General features: G+C 42.1%; 1 protein-coding gene across 2 annotated transcripts in view; it reads right to left on the bottom strand.

Moving 5' to 3' along the window:
* Nucleotides 1-1,912: 1,912 nt before the first annotated feature.
* Nucleotides 1,913-19,610, bottom strand: part of LOC118406614 (laccase-11-like) — a 24,146-nt gene continuing 6,448 nt past the window's right edge. For both annotated transcript variants that reach the window (XM_035806782.1, XM_035806781.1), the window contains 4 exons: nucleotides 5,784-5,916; nucleotides 4,282-4,564; nucleotides 3,463-3,666; nucleotides 1,913-3,033 (listed from right to left, as the gene is read on the bottom strand). In XM_035806782.1, coding sequence (XP_035662675.1) covers nucleotides 2,957-3,033; nucleotides 3,463-3,666; nucleotides 4,282-4,564; nucleotides 5,784-5,916 — 697 coding nt within the window. In that variant the 3' untranslated portion in view covers nucleotides 1,913-2,956. The remainder of the gene's footprint in view (nucleotides 3,034-3,462; nucleotides 3,667-4,281; nucleotides 4,565-5,783; nucleotides 5,917-19,610) is intronic.

Raw genomic sequence — 19,610 nt, 5'->3', positions numbered from 1 at the left:
GACCGGGAAGGAGGTTTTTGATGCCTGTACCAGCTTCAATGCCATATAGCGCCTGAATGGCTTATGCTAGGGCCACCAAACTTAGTATTTTTTTAGAAAATGTTGATAGCGAACATTTTCAGTGAACAAAGTATGTTTATCATTTTTTATGTTGCCATGGCAACGGAATTCTGACAGACATATTTATTACGAAATTTTCTAATTTTGTACTAAACATTTAAGTTTTAAGGTTTTCTTGGCAAATAACAATTGTTTATCACGTCTTATAAAATTCAACATAAATTTCAGGACTCAATATTCGTAATTTATGCTAATTTGATGACGTCATCAGTCAAAATCCAAGATGGCGACCGATATTACAAAGATGACGTCATAATGTCGTCATATGACATGTTAATAGCACAAAAATTGCTACAATAATTTTGGCTTACATGTACATCATTCCCTGAAAATTTCGTTATCCTACAATAAGTAGTTTAGGTGTGGGTCGCAAAAGTTTGTTTAAAAAAATGCTGGGGTCAGTTTTGACCCCACTGGATCATGCATAAACTTTCGAGGATAACTTAATCAACAATGAGTCAATCTCGGCAAAAACGTATAAGAAGTTATAGGACAGATATGCAAACAAACTCCTGAAAGGAAATTTGTTTTCGACCAGAAATGACAGAATGGCACACATTGATATACGCCTGGGGTCAGTTTTGACCCCATACGGTGGTTTGAGGGTTAACTAAGACCAGGTCCAAAATATTACCATTTCTAGTTGGTTCCTGAACTGTTTGGAATAGCCCATGGTTATCCACTAAGTGCAGTAGTTTCTGTGCCTGTCCTGTATGGTTCTGAGCGTTGTCTGTTGTGCTGACATCCCAATTTATACCAGGGGTGTTGAAATCTCCAAAAATGATTACGTTGTCGGAAGTTATCTTTAGTCCCATTTTTATTATAGAGCTGTCAAGCTCATCCAGACTACTGCCTGATTCTGATGGAGGTCTGTAGTATGTACCAATCATAAGCGGTTTCTTCTCTGCAAGTTGGGTTTGTGTCCAAATGATCTCACAATCTGTGTCCAGATCTGTTCTGTGTGTGACAATCAGATCATCCCTGTTTGCCTGAAATACACCACCTCCTGGGCCAGTTTGTCTGTCTTGACGGTGTACTATATAGCTGTCAGGGAATATTTCGCCGCTTGATATGTTTTCATTGAGCCATGACTCTGTGCCTGCTAATATGTCTGGTTTATAAGTGTCAATCACAGTTGCCAATTCAGCACTTTTGTTTCTAACACTCTGGCAGTTTACCAGCAGTAGTTTAGCCTTGCTCCCCTTTTTGTGACCATTACCTCTAGTGTGAGTTTTCCCCTGCTTTGATCTAAGTGGAGTGGATGTGGCCGTTGGTGTGTCACCTGGCAAACTTGTGCTGGAGTTCAGCGTATCAAATGAATTTACCGAATGAAAGCTGTCTTCAGTGATGTCGAACATGTCTGATGCAAAGTTTGGTATGCCGCAGTCACAGCATATCCATGAGTATGATCGGTGGGTTGCTAATACAGTGTATACCTGAGAGCCAAGCTCAATACAGTCCTTATGATACCACGTATTGCAGTCATCACAACAAATAGCAGCGTGCTTAATCTGTACTGCTTTGTTACAGCTCCCACAGGGACACTTAGGTGGTCTTGGCCCTGGGTTGATCTCAATATCTCCACTTAGGAGCAAGATCATAATCAGTGACAACTTTGTACTATCATTGTGAATCATTGTTTTCTTGTGACTGAAAGGAGTCCCATTCATCCCACTATGTTTAATCATGAAGGCAAACGTGGCCCAGTCAGAGGTGCAGTTAGTTCTGAATGTACATGTAACATGTACTTCTTTCATCTCCTGTTTATCTTTTGGCTGATAACTTTAACTTAAATATGCAATAATGTACAGTTGTTGATATTGTCTGAGGTCTGTTAGTGTTTTTTGTTTTTTGTTAGTGTTATTTTCATTGTTGGTCTTATAATACAAGCAATATTTTACGATCACTTCAAATGACATAGCTTGCAATAAAATGCCACTATACAATAAAAAGTAGAAACTACTGCTTACCCAGCAATACATGATGTAGCATTTAGCTTTACAAATATGCCATATATCATCAGTATAACGCGTTTGGTGGGAGAGAATGGCTACTTGTTGATTAGCCATAAAGAATATAGTTTTAACCCCCCGAATATCAGACTTATCAAGGACGCCAGAAGAAAAAGGTCTACGGCATGAAGCTAAATTATCGGCAAGGCAGAGGATCTAAAGCTCTGAATGACACTTGCAAAAACATGTATATTTGACAAACGCCCGTGTTCAATATTTGACATGCACTAGATTTCTGGCGGCTTCTAGCGAGGACCAATCAGATGGCCAAAATTCAAGTTAGAAGTTGTATTTGTAATCCCAGTTTACACGGCTATATGTGCTATTGAACCATATGTGCTTTGCTTATTTAGGAAATGGACTAGTACTGTTTCATTTTAGTGTACAAATATGACTTCTACACAAATGCCGGCTTCGGTTACCTTGAATGAATGAATGAATGAATGAATGAATGAATGAATGAATGAATGAATGAATGAATGAATGAATGAATGAATGAATGAATGACGATATTAATCAACACTACATGCTATCCTTAAACCGATAGGTTTAAAAGGTTTAAGTTAGTTTTCACATGCACAATGTTTGGTGGAAGTAGCTTACAACAGCTAACATATTCAATATACGGAGGCCATACAGAAGGTTGACCATGTAGGGAATTTGTACCAGTTTGTCCTTGTTTTAATTGTGGCCAAAAGATGTTCGTTTCGAGTGCTGACCTATTACTGATGTCGCCGCGTGCAGGGGCGGCCTTTAATTATACAAAACTGTTTTCCCTGCATGGCGCAAACTGTGTCTGCTAGTTTGCGGTCGTGCTTTTCTTGCTACATTCGTAACACCGTACAGATGATGCCGACTGCAAGTCCAACTATGAATCCAACTGCAGCGCCGATGCCACCTCCTGAAAGAACATGGGGATATTGTTGATCTCATTGTTGCTTTTATTCTTCTCTCTAAATGTAATACATAAACGTGTCGGAAGATCAAAGAACAAGCAACCAGATAACCATATGAATAGTACATTTTTTCGCCATGAGGTTAGAGTATTATATCATTCACATAGGACAGACTTCGCGTAAGATGTCAGTCTGAGGATGACAGAAACTTAACACACCCATTCTACTAGAGCGGCGAGTTTGCTGAAAGATATCACGCCAATCATTCTACAGTTTTTTTTTTTCTATTATGGAGTCGAGGGTTTTTCAAACATGATATAGGTTGCTGCGATATAGTGTTCTTTACGGGGACCTTAACGTCACATTCCGTGTTAGTAGAGATTAAATACTGAGTCATGGGTTCATCACTCAACAGTCAATATGACATCACCCACCTGCCGCGACAGATAAGGTGTGGGTCCAAGACGTGCTGTAGCCCTTCTTTGCTCTTTCGAACTCCGCTGAGGACCAATGGAATTCTCTACAGGTGGGGAATCCCGGGGGTGGGGGGTTCATCTGTCCCTGCGTCCCCTCCCTGATCATCATGGCCATCCCCTCCACCTTATGAATCTCTATGTGACAGTGGACAAACCACCAGCCTGCAACACGGTAAAGATCATTAGCATTGTATACAATTTTCAAAAGAAAGACTTTGCGTGTTTTAAACAATAAGTGCGAATTTTGTCTTAGACAGTAAAGCTAAGGCACAACCCACCGCACGTTGAAATACATGCTGCCTACGTGCCAAAACGTGGGCAATCTTTTGGGATCCGTAAGTGGTAAGTACCGCCTCCGTATTTTGAACTCGTCGGGAATCCGACGGATTGGAGCACGCAGACACGCCGTAACATTTTACGTGCAGGCAGAACTTGTGTTGCCGTGTTGATGTACTTCCTGCTCTTGCCAGTCGTTCCCCATATTTTTATAAATGCGTGGCGGACGTGGCCTCCCAAGAAAACGTACGGACAAAAAAGCGCGTACGGTGGGTTGTGCCCTTAGCTTTCTACTCTGCAGAAAGAGTCATCAAGCTTAAGTTGCAATATAGAAATGATAAAAAAGGACACTGAAAAAGACGCTAAGCATTTCCTTCCGTCTAGAATTGGTCATTCTCCACAAATCACTCGGACTCCAGGAAGAATATTGACATATCAGTCACTAATAGAGATCTGTATTACAAAACCAAACCAAACCAACGATGTGTACAACTAACCCACCTGGGTTATCCGCCGTAAATCTGATGACCACGTACCCACCCACAGGCACGATCACCGTGTCCTTCATCGGCGGGTCCCGCAGGTTCAGTCCCGGCTTGTTCCCGCCCTCCCACGACTGGTCCGCCCATCGCTTCGCGTTACACCTTTCTGACGTGCCACAGTCAATGTCAGGGTTCTGGCTGCTGTAGCGACCATCGCTGCTGTTGTACTCCGGGAATCCCATATCTAACACGTAGAAGTGGTGTCCGTGGATGTGAACAGGCTGTACCGGCAAGACCTGCTCCTGCATATGAGAAGAAATCAGCATGCAGTCTTTAACTTTATATTTAACTTGCCCAACAGGTCCTGTTTTCCAAGGTTTTCCTATCGTCTAAACGAACACAACTGTCCACTTAAATAGCCATCGGAAGACATTTTAAATAGACATCGGAATGGTTGGGCCATGTTCTGCGGTTGTCGGATGACCGTATCCCCAAAGTTGCTCTACATTGGGCACCTGAGGGAAAGAGAAAACGGGGACGTCCTAAAAGTACATGGAGACGTAATGTGGCTAAAGACCTAGCGGCCATTGGGATCCCCTGGGATGCTGCTCAGCCCCTAGCACAGAACAGACCCCAGTGGAGGAAACTTATCACAGTCTTATGTCCCACATGGGATGAAGACGATAAGTAAGTAAGTAAGTAACAGGTCCTGTTGATCAACCTATCTGGCAGCATTATGATCCGTACATTGAGCAGGATAGCATTTCCCTGGAAGTTACTGAAAGCAGATTTCATTAAGAACTAAGCTGATCTGTTATGTGAATAAGCATTAAGACATACGCTTGTTGGTAAGCGCTTTATTTTGTGCACGGATATACGGTCTTAAGATTGTAACACAAAAATTAAGGCTTTTCACAAGATAACAGTAACTATAGATTTCAGAAAGGCGAGACGTTTAGGTGGTACACAATACCCATCTTCAGTGAGTGAGAAAGTAATATCTGTCAATCAACATGTACAGGTTTAAACCCAAAAAATCTGAAAACCGATCAAATGCAAATATAGTGATGAAGAAGTGTCACTGAAAGGTAAAGTAACATCGACTATCATAATTCCACCATGTGCCATAATACCACCACCTCAAAAAAACGTTAGTATAGAGGTCTTCCCAAGATTATCTTGAACAACGAATGTTAAATATCCTAAATGTAATACAATTCAGATGTTACGTGTTGAAAATGATCTTGAGAAGGCCTCTATAACGACGTTTTTTGAGGTGGTGGTATAATGGCACCTGGTGTAATTATGCGAATGTATGTTAGATACCAGCCGAACCATTTCCGAAATCTATAATAAAAGTCGTTTGAGTAGCTGTTATTTTTCCTGTCTGAAAATGTAAAATTTAATGAACTTTTGTATGATTGAGTAAGTATGCAAGAAGGCCTCGAAGCACGTTTCTTTATAATTAGTTAGGTTTTGTGTCATATCCTTCTCAAAAGACTGATAAACATTCGAGTTTACCTGAGCCCATGTTGTAGAGGACCATCTGCACCACGTTGCCAGGGGTGATGGCCACGTGATAGCTACAGTCACAATACTTCTCCCCGCCGCAAAGCTCGTCGGTACATGGCACCAGACCCTTGTCGCCGGTGACCTAGAGGAACGGGGGGGGGGGGGGGGGAAAACACTGTACTGGGGGAATTATCTTCCTGAAAAAAAGAGATATATTTTGGGTGGGTGTGTGTGTGTGCCTGTGTGTGTGTGTGTGTGTGTGTGTGTGTGTGTGTGAAAAGTGATGTCCCCTTATATAGGGCAATTTTTTTGTTCCTATGCAAAAGAAAAGCCCCCTTGTATTATAAACCAGCCTGAGGTATGTCCAGATATAGGGCAAATCTGTTGTTCCTGAAATGACCTTTGTTGAGGGCAAACCTAGGGGGATAGCATTATTAGCATATGGGGGGGGACGCCCTGACAAGTCTAAATTTGTATGTATGTGACGTAGACCAACCTGAGGTATGTCCAGATACAGGGCAAGTCTTTTTGTTCATGAAATGACCTTTGTTGAGGTCAAACCTAGGGGGATAGCATTATTGGGTATATGAGTGACGCCATCGCAAGTCTAAACATGTATGTATGTAACGTCTCAGCTCTGTATTGGTGCTGTCTATTGATTGGTTAGGATGGATGGCGCGCAGTAGTAAATATTATAAAGACGAAACTTGAGGGTCGTGGAATTCAACACACCGTCAAACGTTAGGGAGAGGACGGAAGGTAGGATGGCTACACAAATGGAAGACATTCTCTATCATCTGATAAACTACAAAACGGCTGGGGAGTTTAAAGAATGGACGGATTCAACCGGAGGGTCTGGAGTGGTTGCGAGGAGAATTTACTGCATAGTGGAAGAAATGCGTTATCGTTGGGAAAACATCTTAAACGTATTCATGACAGGGGAAGGCTGCGTTGCTGTCCGTATAAAGAAGATATTACAATTAGTCTTGCAGACGGTTGTCAACTGGGGGCGAATTATAACATCAATGTCATTTGTTATGTACGTGTGTGCAAGATTATTACAGAACGGAGCGCCCCACAGTAGGATTTGTTTTATTGTCAAGGAGACGTGTGCATTAATTAGGCATTTGACGGAGAAGTTTATCAGACAGAGTGGTGGATGGAATGTATTTATGTCTGATAGACAACGATCGAAGCGTATGCATGTAATGCTTACAGCGATAGGTTTACTGTTATCTGGACATGTTTCAATTATTGTGCCACCGTTTTGGTGAACATGAAAATAAGTCACGTTCCCAAGTGGGTATTGTGAACCGTAGAACAAAAAAGAAGGATCGATGTATTGTTTATATGAAAAAAAACGCACATTCTTAACGTGATACTGTATGAGAAAGATATGTACCACAATAAAATGTCCTAATTGATGGCATGGCAAAGTTTGTGTCTCGTTGTTTGAAACGAATCGGACCTTTTATAACGGATAGATGTACAACTGTTATATGATAATTACCATTAGTGAGAGGGGGTGCATTGTAAGCATACCGGTATTGTTACGGAATCACATACAAGCAAACAGTGTAGAAGATTCAGATACAATTTATTTCAAGAAAGATAAGACGACCTCTGTCGTTTCAAAGGGCGGCCTACGTATTGCGTTCACGCCAGGCGGGGTCTCTTTGCTGGAGGCGGGGTGATATCCGCGTCGGCATCTTCACCATCGTCGGTGTCGCTGTCGTCGCTGCGTCGTCTCTTTAGACTCTGCGACTCTGACGCGTCCATCTCGACTTGTTCTAGCTCGGCCCTCTGCTGACGCTGAATTTCTGCCTCTTCTTCGAGTAACTCTACTGCAAATGCGTAGAGGCGGGCAGGGATGCGACCTTTCAGATGAAAAGAAATAAGACAAAAATCAATTTTAACAGGTCGCACGAGCGAAAACATGTAAGCACAACAAATGTTTAATGAAACAGCTAGTTGTAAACAAAACTCTAAGACAAGAAAACAGATGTAAATACATAATTTTTAAGAGAAAATTTTGCATGAATAGTAACTTACATCTTAGCCGTGCAAAGTCCTTTAGCAAAACAAATTGTAACGAAACAGTTAGATGTAAACAGGACATTTAGATAAGAAAACAGTTTAAAATACATTATATTTTACGAGAGATTTTTACATAAATGGTAACTTACAGTTTAGCCGTGCCAAGTCGTTGATAACCTGGTCCAACAGACCGTCAATGTTGTCGTCTGGCTCGGGCGATAGGACAAAATCGTTTAGAATCTCAGCTTCATCAACGAAAGAACCGGCGACCTCTTCTATGTCACCGTACGGTCCGATGACCTCGTAAGGGCCGACATCTTCTATCAGATCTGGCAGGCCGACGTATTCTGAAGACATGTCGGAACGGCAACTTTTGACGGGTACGGTGTTCTTCAGTGGACTTGCAACCGGGGGACTGCTGGCCGTACCGTTTTCTGGCGATATTTTGAAGTCTACGAAACAATAGATCTGCTAATTTGCTTGTTGTGCAAAGTTTTTCACGGTCTCACGGAAGCCAATAACGCGATGCGAAGGAAGAATTCGTCGGTATTTTTGTTTAATTAAAGGTTTCGGCAAACACGAACAATAGAGTATTTAATATGTAATATGTAACGCTGTCTTCATTATCTAGTATGTGGGAGAAAAATATCTGAAATAATAGACGACGTCGGGGGTTGAGGGCGCACAATAACTACCCTCAGGGATATTATAATTTGTAATCACCATCTTCAATTGTGGACATGTGGGAAAACGTCGCACCCGATAGTTATTTTAAAGACTGATTGATTAATATGTATGAAGGATCTGGAAGACATTATTATCGGTTCTTGGAATTGGTAATCATAACTGAAAATCTGTCTCAAGGGGTAATAATATGCCGTGACAAGGAACAGATGGTCGATCGTAGACAATACGGAAGAATTTGTCCTTCTGACAAAAGAATTCCTTTACTTTAAACGGACATGGTAAGAACAAAAGATACATTCCACAGAGCTGTATAAAATCAGAACACGATTTGGGGGATATCAAGTATCCAGCGAGCAGTCAGCTGAGCGGAGGACGGGTAGCTGAGCTACATTATGTCGGGGAAACGGCGAGGCAAGAAAAGACGGTTGGAAGACGAATTCGAACAACTACAACCAGCCAAGCGACAAAAGACAGGAGAGGGGTTAGTGTTTCATTTGTATTTATAAGAGATGTAATTATCGTCATTGAAAATCAGACGAGTGGTGTTTATATGCTAAAAAATGATTCAGCAAGAGAGAAAACACACTGTACATATGATAAGCGGTAATTTGCAGCTGTACAGTTGTGATGTAGCAAATTGTCCTATTGTATACGATAACGGTATGGTGGAATGACTATTGATGAGTGTTTTTTGTTTCTTGAAGTTGTTGAGTTTGTGATGGCGTTAAGTAGAGTAGGATCCAATTGCGCGTTGCACATACGTTACCATACAACATTTGAACGGTGAATAGAGCGCGTCCGATCCGGAATTCTGAAACCATGATTTTTCAGCAATCCTAACGCAATGTTATATGGCCAAGTGGTATCGAGTCTTTAATCACAGATATGAAAAAAGAAGAAAAAGCTAGTTATATAAAGCGTGTATCATAGCATTGGGAAAAGTCTCATGTTCTACTAGTCGGACTCGGAGAAGAGCCATTATCATGCATGCATGGAGTGACGTCTTTTTTTTAAAAGTCTGTAGAATTTACAATCATGTTTTTTGCATCTAAACTGTTCTGTGTACGGCAATGCTTTATGCGACGTCAAGTCCAGTAACCGGGTCTTGTAACAGCACAATTGAACACATCGTTACTATTGAAATAGTAGAATCGTGAAGATTAGGTCGGCAAACAAATGTAACAACCCGTAACAATACGATCATAGACAATTTATATTATCTTACCTAAAAAGATGTAGTGCGACCGGATAATGGAATCTACTGTTTAGAATGAAACACGGACAACCTATCTATCTATAGCATGCTTAGTGAAATAGTTGTCAACAACACTGTTTAACCTACTGACGTCAAATGTAGGCGTGGTCTATCTTTAATGCATGCATAATAAGGTAAACGACATCTAGCGATTTGTCTTAGAAATGCAACAGCAGAAGTGCCGGCTAGCGAGTTTTTCGTGAACTGTAATACTTTTACGCATGCGCTGTATAGTAAAACGCCACCTAGCGACTTGTCTGCGAAATGCAACAACGGGAGCGACGGCTAGCGACTTTTTTTAAAACTGCAGTATCGTTACGCATGCGCAGTACAGTAAAACGCCACCTACTGACTTATCTACGAAATGCAACAACAGGAGCGCCGGCTAGCGACTTTTTTTTAAACTGCAATGCCTTAACGCATGCGTGGTAAGGTAAACGTCACCTAGCGATTCATCTCAAAACTGTAATACCTGAAGTGCTAGATAGCGACTTTTAACGCATGTGTAGTAAGATAAACGCTACCAGATGGTGATTTTTTTTTCTTACATGTTTATCTCTACAGTGAAACGACTGAACAAAACGATGATCAATCTATGGTAGATACAACTGAAGAAGATCACCTCTTGGGGATATCTTTATCGCAGTTTGACTCTGCAAATTTTTCTATTGAAGAAGCCCAACTAAGACAGGATCATGAAATCGCCGAGACTCTGAACATAGCGCTAACCCAATTCGATAATGCGCATTTTGAAGAAGAAGAAAATAGATTGATCACAGAGGCTCAAAGGACACGGAGAAATGTAACAATAGATGACGCGATGCCAGGACCGTCTAGAATATCCTTACCATTTGAGGAAGATGAAATTCAAGAAGAACAAAACAGGTTGATTACAGGGGGACATGCAACACAGCAAACTGTAAACACAGATCAGGTGGGAACGGGTCAGGCGAGTTTGGAACAGGATCAAACAGATGATGAAACAGAGGCAAAGGATGATGACAATAAACCGTTCAGAATCACCAACATAAGACAGAAACGTATCGATAAATTTAACACAAATCAGGTCACGTTGACGGCAAAGATTAAGGATGACGTTGTTCTGGCGGATATGGATAGTATTATGGCCCTACAACACAACATGTTTTCAGAGATACTAGATTTTGCTGGTAAAAATCTGACAGATGAAGATCTTATGCGAGTCTACATAAGCACTGATTCCCTGGAACGTCCAATTGGGACCAAAATGATAAAGAAGAAAGATATGACAGTAGAGACAGTGCTTTCCGAAGTGGAACGAGTACTACAAAGTCACAAAGATTTTGTGTTAGATCAGAGTTTCACCGTAGACTTGGCGACTGTACAATTTCCTGACAAAGGTAGCGGACGCACCGGAGAAAGCCCATTCTATGCTAACGTTGACAAATTCTTACAAAACAAAAGATGTGTCATTCAGATTCAAAACAGAGACGAGCTCTGTGCCGGAAGAGCCCTTGTTGTTGGCATGGCTGCATTGCATAAACAGGATCCGACAGTAGACTGGGAGGGTCTTCGCAAAGGGAGATCAATCCAAAAGGAGCTAGCCAAAGATCTTTACAAATCAGCTGGTGTCCCCGAAGGACCATGTGGCTTGCTAGAGATACAGAAGTTTCAGGATTTTCTGACCATGTATCAAATCATCGTTGTTGATCTCAAACTTATGAATCAGATCACATTTAAAGGGCCAGATAGGGAACTCAAGGTTATCCTATACCTCGTTAATAATCATTATAACGTTATAACGAGTATGAAAGCTTTCGTGGAGCGGTCTTATTACTGCTATTCGTGTAACGCTGGATATGATCACAAGAAAGATCATAAATGTGAGAATATATGCGGCGTGTGTGAGAAGGAGGGGTGTCTAGCATCTGACCAGTGGATGTATTGCGACAGATGTAATCGAAACTTCCCTTCGCAACAATGCTACAACAACCACAAGATCCTTACAAGGAGTGCGACAGGGTCACACAGAAGCGTCTGTGACAAGAAGTATCGATGTAAGACTTGTCTGAAAGTTGAATCGCGCGACAACGATCACGAATGTTTTAAGCGTAAGTGTCCACAATGCGGGGAAAGCGCTGAGCTATCGCATCTATGCTTCATGCAAAAAGTTAAACGTGACAAAGAACAGGCCGATGCCAACCTTGAAGAAGCCATCATCAGGGAACATGAACGTATGCAGGCATCTGAGTTTGAATCTATGAATGAAGACACAGCTAGCGAAGAAGATCAATATGACGAACAGGGGAACAAACTCCAGCGTATACAACTCGACAATGGGGAAATCGTGTTTGCAGCAATCATTGAGACAGATGAAGATTTTCAAGCATTTTTCGGAAGACAGACTAGGAATAAAGAAAGTCTACAAAACCTTATGATGAAGGGGGGTAAAGAAGACAGCAGCTGTGATGAGGAGGAAGATGGGATCTATGACGAATCAATAGGGGATTCGGATGAGGAGGTAGAGGAAGAAGAGAGGGATGAAGATGAAGAAGGAGGAGGAGATCAAGAGGAAGAGGGACAAAAGAGAAAACAGTCGCGTATCAAACGAATCTTTACCTTTGATTTCGAGACCATGCAAACAGATAGTGGAGAGCTCAAGCCCATTTGCTGCGTAGCCAAATGTGAAGATCAGAAACAAGTGTACGTCTTTAGGGGTGAGGATACATGTCATTTGTTCTGCCAATGGATGTTTGACACCCGTCACAAGTACACTATTTGGGCTGCTCACAACATGAAATCTTTTGATGGCCATTTTATTGTCAAGTACTTGATAGAAAATGGTGTGAAGCCTGATATCATCTACAGCGGGGCCAAAATCATGTGTCTCACTATCAAACGCCTTCATATCAAACTTATCGATAGCTTCAACTTTCTACCCATGGCCCTAGCACGGTTTCCGCGTACCTTTGGTTTTGATGGTATTTCTAAATCTCACTTTCCACATCTTTTCTCGTCATTGGAAAACCTTCAGTACAAGGGTCCACTTCCAAGCCTACGCTTCTATGATGTAGATTCAATGCAGCCGGAGAAACGACAGGAATGCATGACCTTCCATGCCCAAAAGGTACAGGAAGGCTACATATTCGACTTTAAGTCAGACATGACAAAATATTGCATAATCGACGTCCTCGTGCTGGAACGTGGGTTACTAAGATTTCGCGATACATTCATTCGCACCACTGGAGGTATTGATCCTCTCCAGCAATCTATTACTATAGCCTCTGCCTGTAACCTAGTGTTTCGTACCAACTTCCTGCAAAGTAAAACCATAGGTATTGTACCTGCTCGTGGGTACAGACACTATGAGCTTCAAAGTAAAGAAGCTATTGATTGGCTCAACTTCGTTGCCTACAAAGACGGCATACACATTCAACATGCTAAGAATGGTGTTGAAAAAGTGATAGTAGGCCGAAAGGTTGACGGTTTCTGCGCACAGACCAACACTGTCTACGAATATCAAGGATGCTTTTATCACGGGTGCAAGAGATGTTACGACTCATGGATCACAAATCCTGTGAATAAAGTTAGAATGGGAGAGTTGTACGCCGACACGATGAGAAAGAAACGACTGATAGAAGGGGCAGGGTACACGTTCGTTCAGATGTGGACTCACGAATTTGACGAGTTGAAAAAGAACGACCCTACCTATGAAGAGTACAAGAGGACTGCCCAGCAGACTGCCGACACGCCAGGGGAACGTGAAAATATTTCTTTTCTCAATGCTCGTGATGGATTCTTCGGCGGAAGAACGAACGCAGCGTGTCTGTATGCTACAGCAAACGAAAGTGAAGGTCAGCGGATTTTCTACGTAGACTTTACGAGTCTATACCCCTGGACTAACAAATATTCTACGTACCCCGTATCTCACCCTGTCATCGTAACCTCTGATTTCAAAAACTTAAGCAGCTATTTTGGTCTTGTGAAATGTAAAGTGCTAGCTCCAAAAAAGCTGTACCATCCTATCTTACCTGATAAATTGAACGGAAAGTTGCTGTTCCACCTGTGTCAAACCTGTGCCAAAGATAGACAACACCCACCTTGCCCACATTCAGACGAAGAACGCGCGTTTGTAGGAACGTGGACGACTGTTGAACTCCAAGAAGCTGTTAACAATGGCTACGAAATTCTGCAAATGTACGAAGTCCATCATTTCGAGAAATCGTCAAGTGATCTGTTCCGTGGATACATTGATTGCTGGCTCAAGATAAAACAAGAGGCAAGCGGTTGGCCACTGTGGGTAGAGAACGCTCCAGACAGACGCGCTGCTGAAGACCAGTACCTGAGGGATTATGAGAGCAATGAAGGTATCGTGTTGGATAGAGATAAAATCGAAACCAATCCTGGAATGAGAGCCCTGGCTAAGTTGATGTTGAATAGCTTCTGGGGAAAGTTTGGTCAACGCTCCAACCTCCCTACGACAGAATTCGTCACATCGCCCGACAGATACTTCCTGATCCTAAGCGCCGCGATGTATGAAGTTCATGACGTTAATATAATTAACGAACAAGTCGCTGAAGTGAGATACTCCCACAAGCAAGACTTAATCCAAGAGTCACCTAACACCAACGTCTATTTAGCTGCCTTCACGACGGCCATTGCGCGGCTAAAACTCTACAAGTCAATGTCACAACTCGGTAGATCAGTGCTCTATTTTGATACAGATAGCCTAATTTACATGTCAAATGGAGAAAATATGCTTCCTTTAGGCGATTACTTAGGGCAGTTCACGAATGAATGTGAGAAACAGGGAGGGTACATAAAGCAGTTCTGTTCAACGGGGCCTAAAGCGTACAGCTACCTGACCGCAGACGGAACCCGAGTAAGTAAAGTCCGCGGTTTCACGTTAAACCACAAGAACCAAGCCCTTGTCAACTTCGACGTGATGAAAAGCATGGTGCTTGGCGAGGGTCCAGATCATGTGGAGCTTGTAGATGAACACAAGATCACCAGAGACAAGAAGTCAAAGACATTAGTGAGTAAACGACAAGTGAAACGCTATCGCATGGTTTATGACAAGAGGGCCATTATGCAAGATTTATACACCTTACCTTACGGATATTGATTGGAGTTTTATGTGTGAGAGGTCAATGTAAACTGTTTGAGATGTTGTTGTAGATGATATGATACATAGATGATGTAGTTAAGAAGTGACAAAGAAGTGACATGTATAGGTTCTACTAAAAACTTAAACATAGATAGAATAGCCTGATGGATGGCATTTCAGCACCAAGCAAGATCATTGTAGATGATATGATATATAGATGATGTGGTTAGCAAGTGATATGTATAGATTCTACTAAAAAACTTAATTATAGATAGAATAGTCTGATGGATGGCATTTCAGCACCAAGAAAGAACTAACGATTTTTATTGTCAATTAAACTTGTGTTAATACCTCATGAAATGCTGTCACCTCACCCCCTCTTTATACGTGTGTCTAGGTGTCTGTGTGTGTGTGTGTGTGTGTGTGTGTGTGTGTGTGTGTGTGTGTGTGTCTATGTGTACGTTTCTATATGAACTTAAATAACGGCGTTAGTTACATTGACTTCATTCGACACCATGGACGTAAGGATCAAGCACGTCTGTCGTATGATTCTAGCTGGCTGTTCTGGAAGTGGGAAGTCTTATTTTGTTCAAAAGTTATTGATGTCGGGTAGTGAGTGGATTGATCCTGGGGGTTTTGAACAAATAACTTGGTGCTATTCGGAATTCCAGAGTGCATTACACAGCGAACTGAGTGGTAAATTAGGATCAAAAGTTCAGTTCATCGAAGGGTTGCCAAAGGACTGGAATGACGTCATTAAACCAGGATCTCGCTGTGCCATAGTTATTGATGATCAAATGGAGGATGTTGTCAAGGGAGATAAAGTCACAAAACTATTTACCAGGGCGAGTAGACATAGAGGAATTTCTGTTTTTTTATTAGTCCAAAATATTTTCTTTAAGGGCCTTCGGTCAATAAGTCTGAACTGCAACTACATTGTGTTGTTTAAGTCACCTCGCGACCAAAGCACAATCACGACGCTAGGAAAACAGATGTTCCCAGGGAACACGAAATTCTTAGAGGAATGTTTTGATGACGCAGTCAATAAGAAGGCACATGGTCATCTGTTTTTAGACTTACATCCCGACTCACCATCAGAACTAAGGGTCCGGACCGACATGCTCACCCCTCAACCATACGTATACCTTAGAAAATAAAAGGCTTGCCACACGTATCAGACCTTCATAACGTCATAAGATGTCGAGAAGGTTGCACAGACAGAGCGCTTGTCTCCACGTGTTAAGCAAAGCCAATCCTAAATTGAGGAAAGCCATCCTGTCAGCTGCCCCCAACGATCTGTTGAAATCAATTTGCGATTGTTCACACAACGTACTGAAGGGAAACATTCGTCTCTCACCCGGACAAAAAAGAGGGTTATCCCGCCACAAAAATACCTTACGGCAACTCAGTGATCGAAAAATCCCTTTGGCCAGGAAGAGACGTACATTAATTCAAAAGGGTGGCTTTTTATCCCTACTACTCAGTCCAATTATTTCTGCGATATCGTCACTTTTTGGTGTTAAAAAATAACGTGACATCATGGAACATGGTAAAAAGATGGCCCTCGTTCCTAAGCAGTTGTTATCCACAATCCATGCTAAACAACAGGAAGAAATGACCCCCTTAGTAAAAACGGCGCTAACTATAGATGATGAATTGAAATCTATATTGAATAGAGTAGATTTGCCCGAAGATGAGAAGGCTATCCTTTACCAGCAAGCCTTACAACGCTATTTGACGTACAAAGATAAGAGGAGAAATGAGCCGATCTCTGTCCGACTGTTGTCCTCGGCGTCACCTACAACGACTAACAACATAGATTCTACACACGTTGATACAGATGATAAACCAGTGAAGTCTGTCAGTACCATTTCATCTACCGGTAAAGAAGATCATGGTCTACTAGAGGCCTTTCCCAAGACCATGAAAGCTCGTGCACGTCAGTTACTGAACACCATCAAACACCGTGGTGGTGACATCGTAAATTATAACAATCAGGGACAACTTATCTACAATCAGAAAGTAGTGCAGGGTTCAAATGTGTCTGACTTGATCAGGGATGTGTTACAAAGGAGACAGGGTTTCAATCCCACAGGCTGGGAACAGTTTGCAAGAGGACTCGCACGCATAAATGCACCTGTAGCGGCAGTACGTCATCCAACTCGACTGTCCATGATTCAACGCCACAAGAAACGTGTTGCAAGGGGTGAAGATATTTCGGGTGGAGACTCATGGTCATCTGAAGAGAGTGAAGACGTCATCCCGACACCGCGCCTGCAGCGACGACGTGTTTTCGCTCAAAGACCCTCTGCTAAGAAAAGGAAACGTTTTAGCGCTACTACGCCTTTCATGGAAAGCTCGTGGAACTGATCAAACTGTTGTTATCAAATAAAGTTCACCTCTGTGATTTGAACACAGATGTTTTCTTGACATATACGTCTCATTGTCAATCTTTTTTTTTTACGTATAGTTGTGTGTGTGTGTGTGTGTGGGTGTGTGTGTGTGTATGCATAATATGATTGGTAATTGATGAATAAGTGAAGACGCTGAGAAAAAATACAGTTTCATAAGATTTTATTCGATACACCCTTCTAGATCTAATACAATGATGACTATAGATAGCATAATACACATACTATACGATATCGCACGATACTAGCTTCTCTACCCTATCGTGTGACCAAGCTCTTCTAGTGTGCGAGCAACTTGTGTCAATATATGCGAAAGGTCTACAACAGGTGAGTCGATGTTAAAATGTTCTTCTATAAATTGAGCTACAGATATATCGTTTAACTCTAGATTCTGGCTAAACATTCCTACAATAGTCCTTAAGGGAACACGTCTACATCGATGCAAGAGGTAGAACAAGCAATGTTGACCGCAAGTACTAGAGAATGGAGCTTGAATCTGTCGTTCATTTCGAATCCATGGAACGCGAGAATTTCTTGACAAGAATAATTCTATGGAGCGCGGGTAATCTTTAGGTGCTCTCCCGTAGCTATCGAAAAATTCTCCTCGTTTATTCGTGTCAAAGTAAATGGCCAGCCAATGCTGTCCCGGCTTCCCGCTTGGGTCTGTATTAACCACGTAGGCACTTGGATAATCCGTTACACGTGTCGGTAATTGGTCTGCTGCAAAGACTCCACGAATGTAGGGTGCTGTGCTCTCGTCACTTTGAAGTACGCTGTAGATCTGTTTCGTGTTCATGTTTTTTAGTTACTGTAGTCAAAAGTAACTAATCTCGATCTGTCGATTTCCAACACGTTTTCAAATTCACCGAACAGAAGACAAACAACAGTTTGTTCCAATGGCTTAGCAAAGTGAGCTTCAAGCCGAAGATTACCAGATTTCACAATGTTGAAACAGTCTCCTCCACCAAATCCACAGAGGTCCGGACTGAGATCGTATAAAAATATATTATAGCCGCCTTTTCCAAAGTCTTGTCTACTTAAATTGTTCCCTGAATCCTGTCCTAATTTTCCGAGCGGTCCAAACAGATTGTAATACGATCTGATATAGTGTCCTCCTTCAAAATCTGGTGTCAAGGCTTTGTGTGGTAGTTCACGTCCATCTACACATAAACTTAAGTAGTTCAAGTCGAAGTGTTGAAAGTTGAATGGATTAGACCCATATGATCCTTGGAAGTCAGCGTTGCTCACCAGGGCAACGGCCAGGCGTTTGGGTACTTTGCCTAGGAATAGATTATCGATTGATTTACTGTAAGTTCCTTGGCTTATTGTATAACCTTTGACGACACTCCTCTTAAGCGGGTATTTTACAGTTTCTCTGTTCAGCCTGTTTTCTATAGATAGCTGATAGGTTGGTAACAGGTTCACCTTTCGGAGAAACAGAGCTGCTGAGGTTATGATTACTTTATATTGAACATTTTGATCTGCTGACATCAAGTTGAATTGGTTTTTTGAACGATGCAGTGTGATCTTTAGGTCTACTTTGTTGATTAAATATCTTTCTTGGAAACAGAGATCTGTATGAAGAGGTCCGATGAGATCTACCTCACGGCTTTCCCTGGTCATGTTGGCACGTTGGACAAACCCTGTGTTGACTTCGGCGTTTTGATCGGTTGGGTAGGGATCCACCAGGTGAAGACATCCTGGTGTGTCTTGGTAGAACAGAGCGGAGGTGAGCTGTGTGTTTTTGGCTTCTTGTCCATAGTTTAGTAGATTTTCAAAGTAAGATTTGTACGCGTATGTGTTCGTTGAGTCCGTAATGATTTTGTTGCCCAGCGAAAAATCAATTTGTTGAAATAAACTATGTAACCAATTGTTCGAAGGACCAACTTTGGCGTCTGGAGGTATTGGGTTACCGTTGGCGAGAACAATCTTTGCTCTTATGTACAATTGCGATTGCCGGAGGTCCGTGTACTCTTCACCCGCTCCTTGAATGTCAAATTCTATCGGAGATGTCTCGGTAAGGCTAGCTACTGGATGATACTCAACCCATCTCGCTGAAGTAATGGTCGTTTGCGTGGGTGGGATTTCAAATAGGTCAAGCTCCGACTTGGTACAGTCACACGATTTTGGATGAACACGATCCATGACTCTAACCAAATATATCAGGATAAGTACGTCTACTCCGTCTGCTACCTTTTGCAAAAGTGACCGTCTTAGTACAAGTTTTGCGTTTTAAAGGCCCCTTTCTTCTGTTCGCCACGGACGCCCTTCGTCTTGGCGCCGACCGTTCGCGCGGTGCACTTTTTCGTGATCTTTTAACCGACGGTCCCTGCTTCAAAATACCACCACCCTTCGTCTCG

Source organism: Branchiostoma floridae, chromosome 19 (assembly GCF_000003815.2).
Source record: "Branchiostoma floridae strain S238N-H82 chromosome 19, Bfl_VNyyK, whole genome shotgun sequence".
NCBI classification, from domain to species: Eukaryota; Metazoa; Chordata; class Leptocardii; order Amphioxiformes; family Branchiostomatidae; genus Branchiostoma; species Branchiostoma floridae.
The sequence above is the reverse complement of the archived record's forward strand: the minus strand, read 5'-3'. Positions and strand labels throughout refer to the sequence as shown.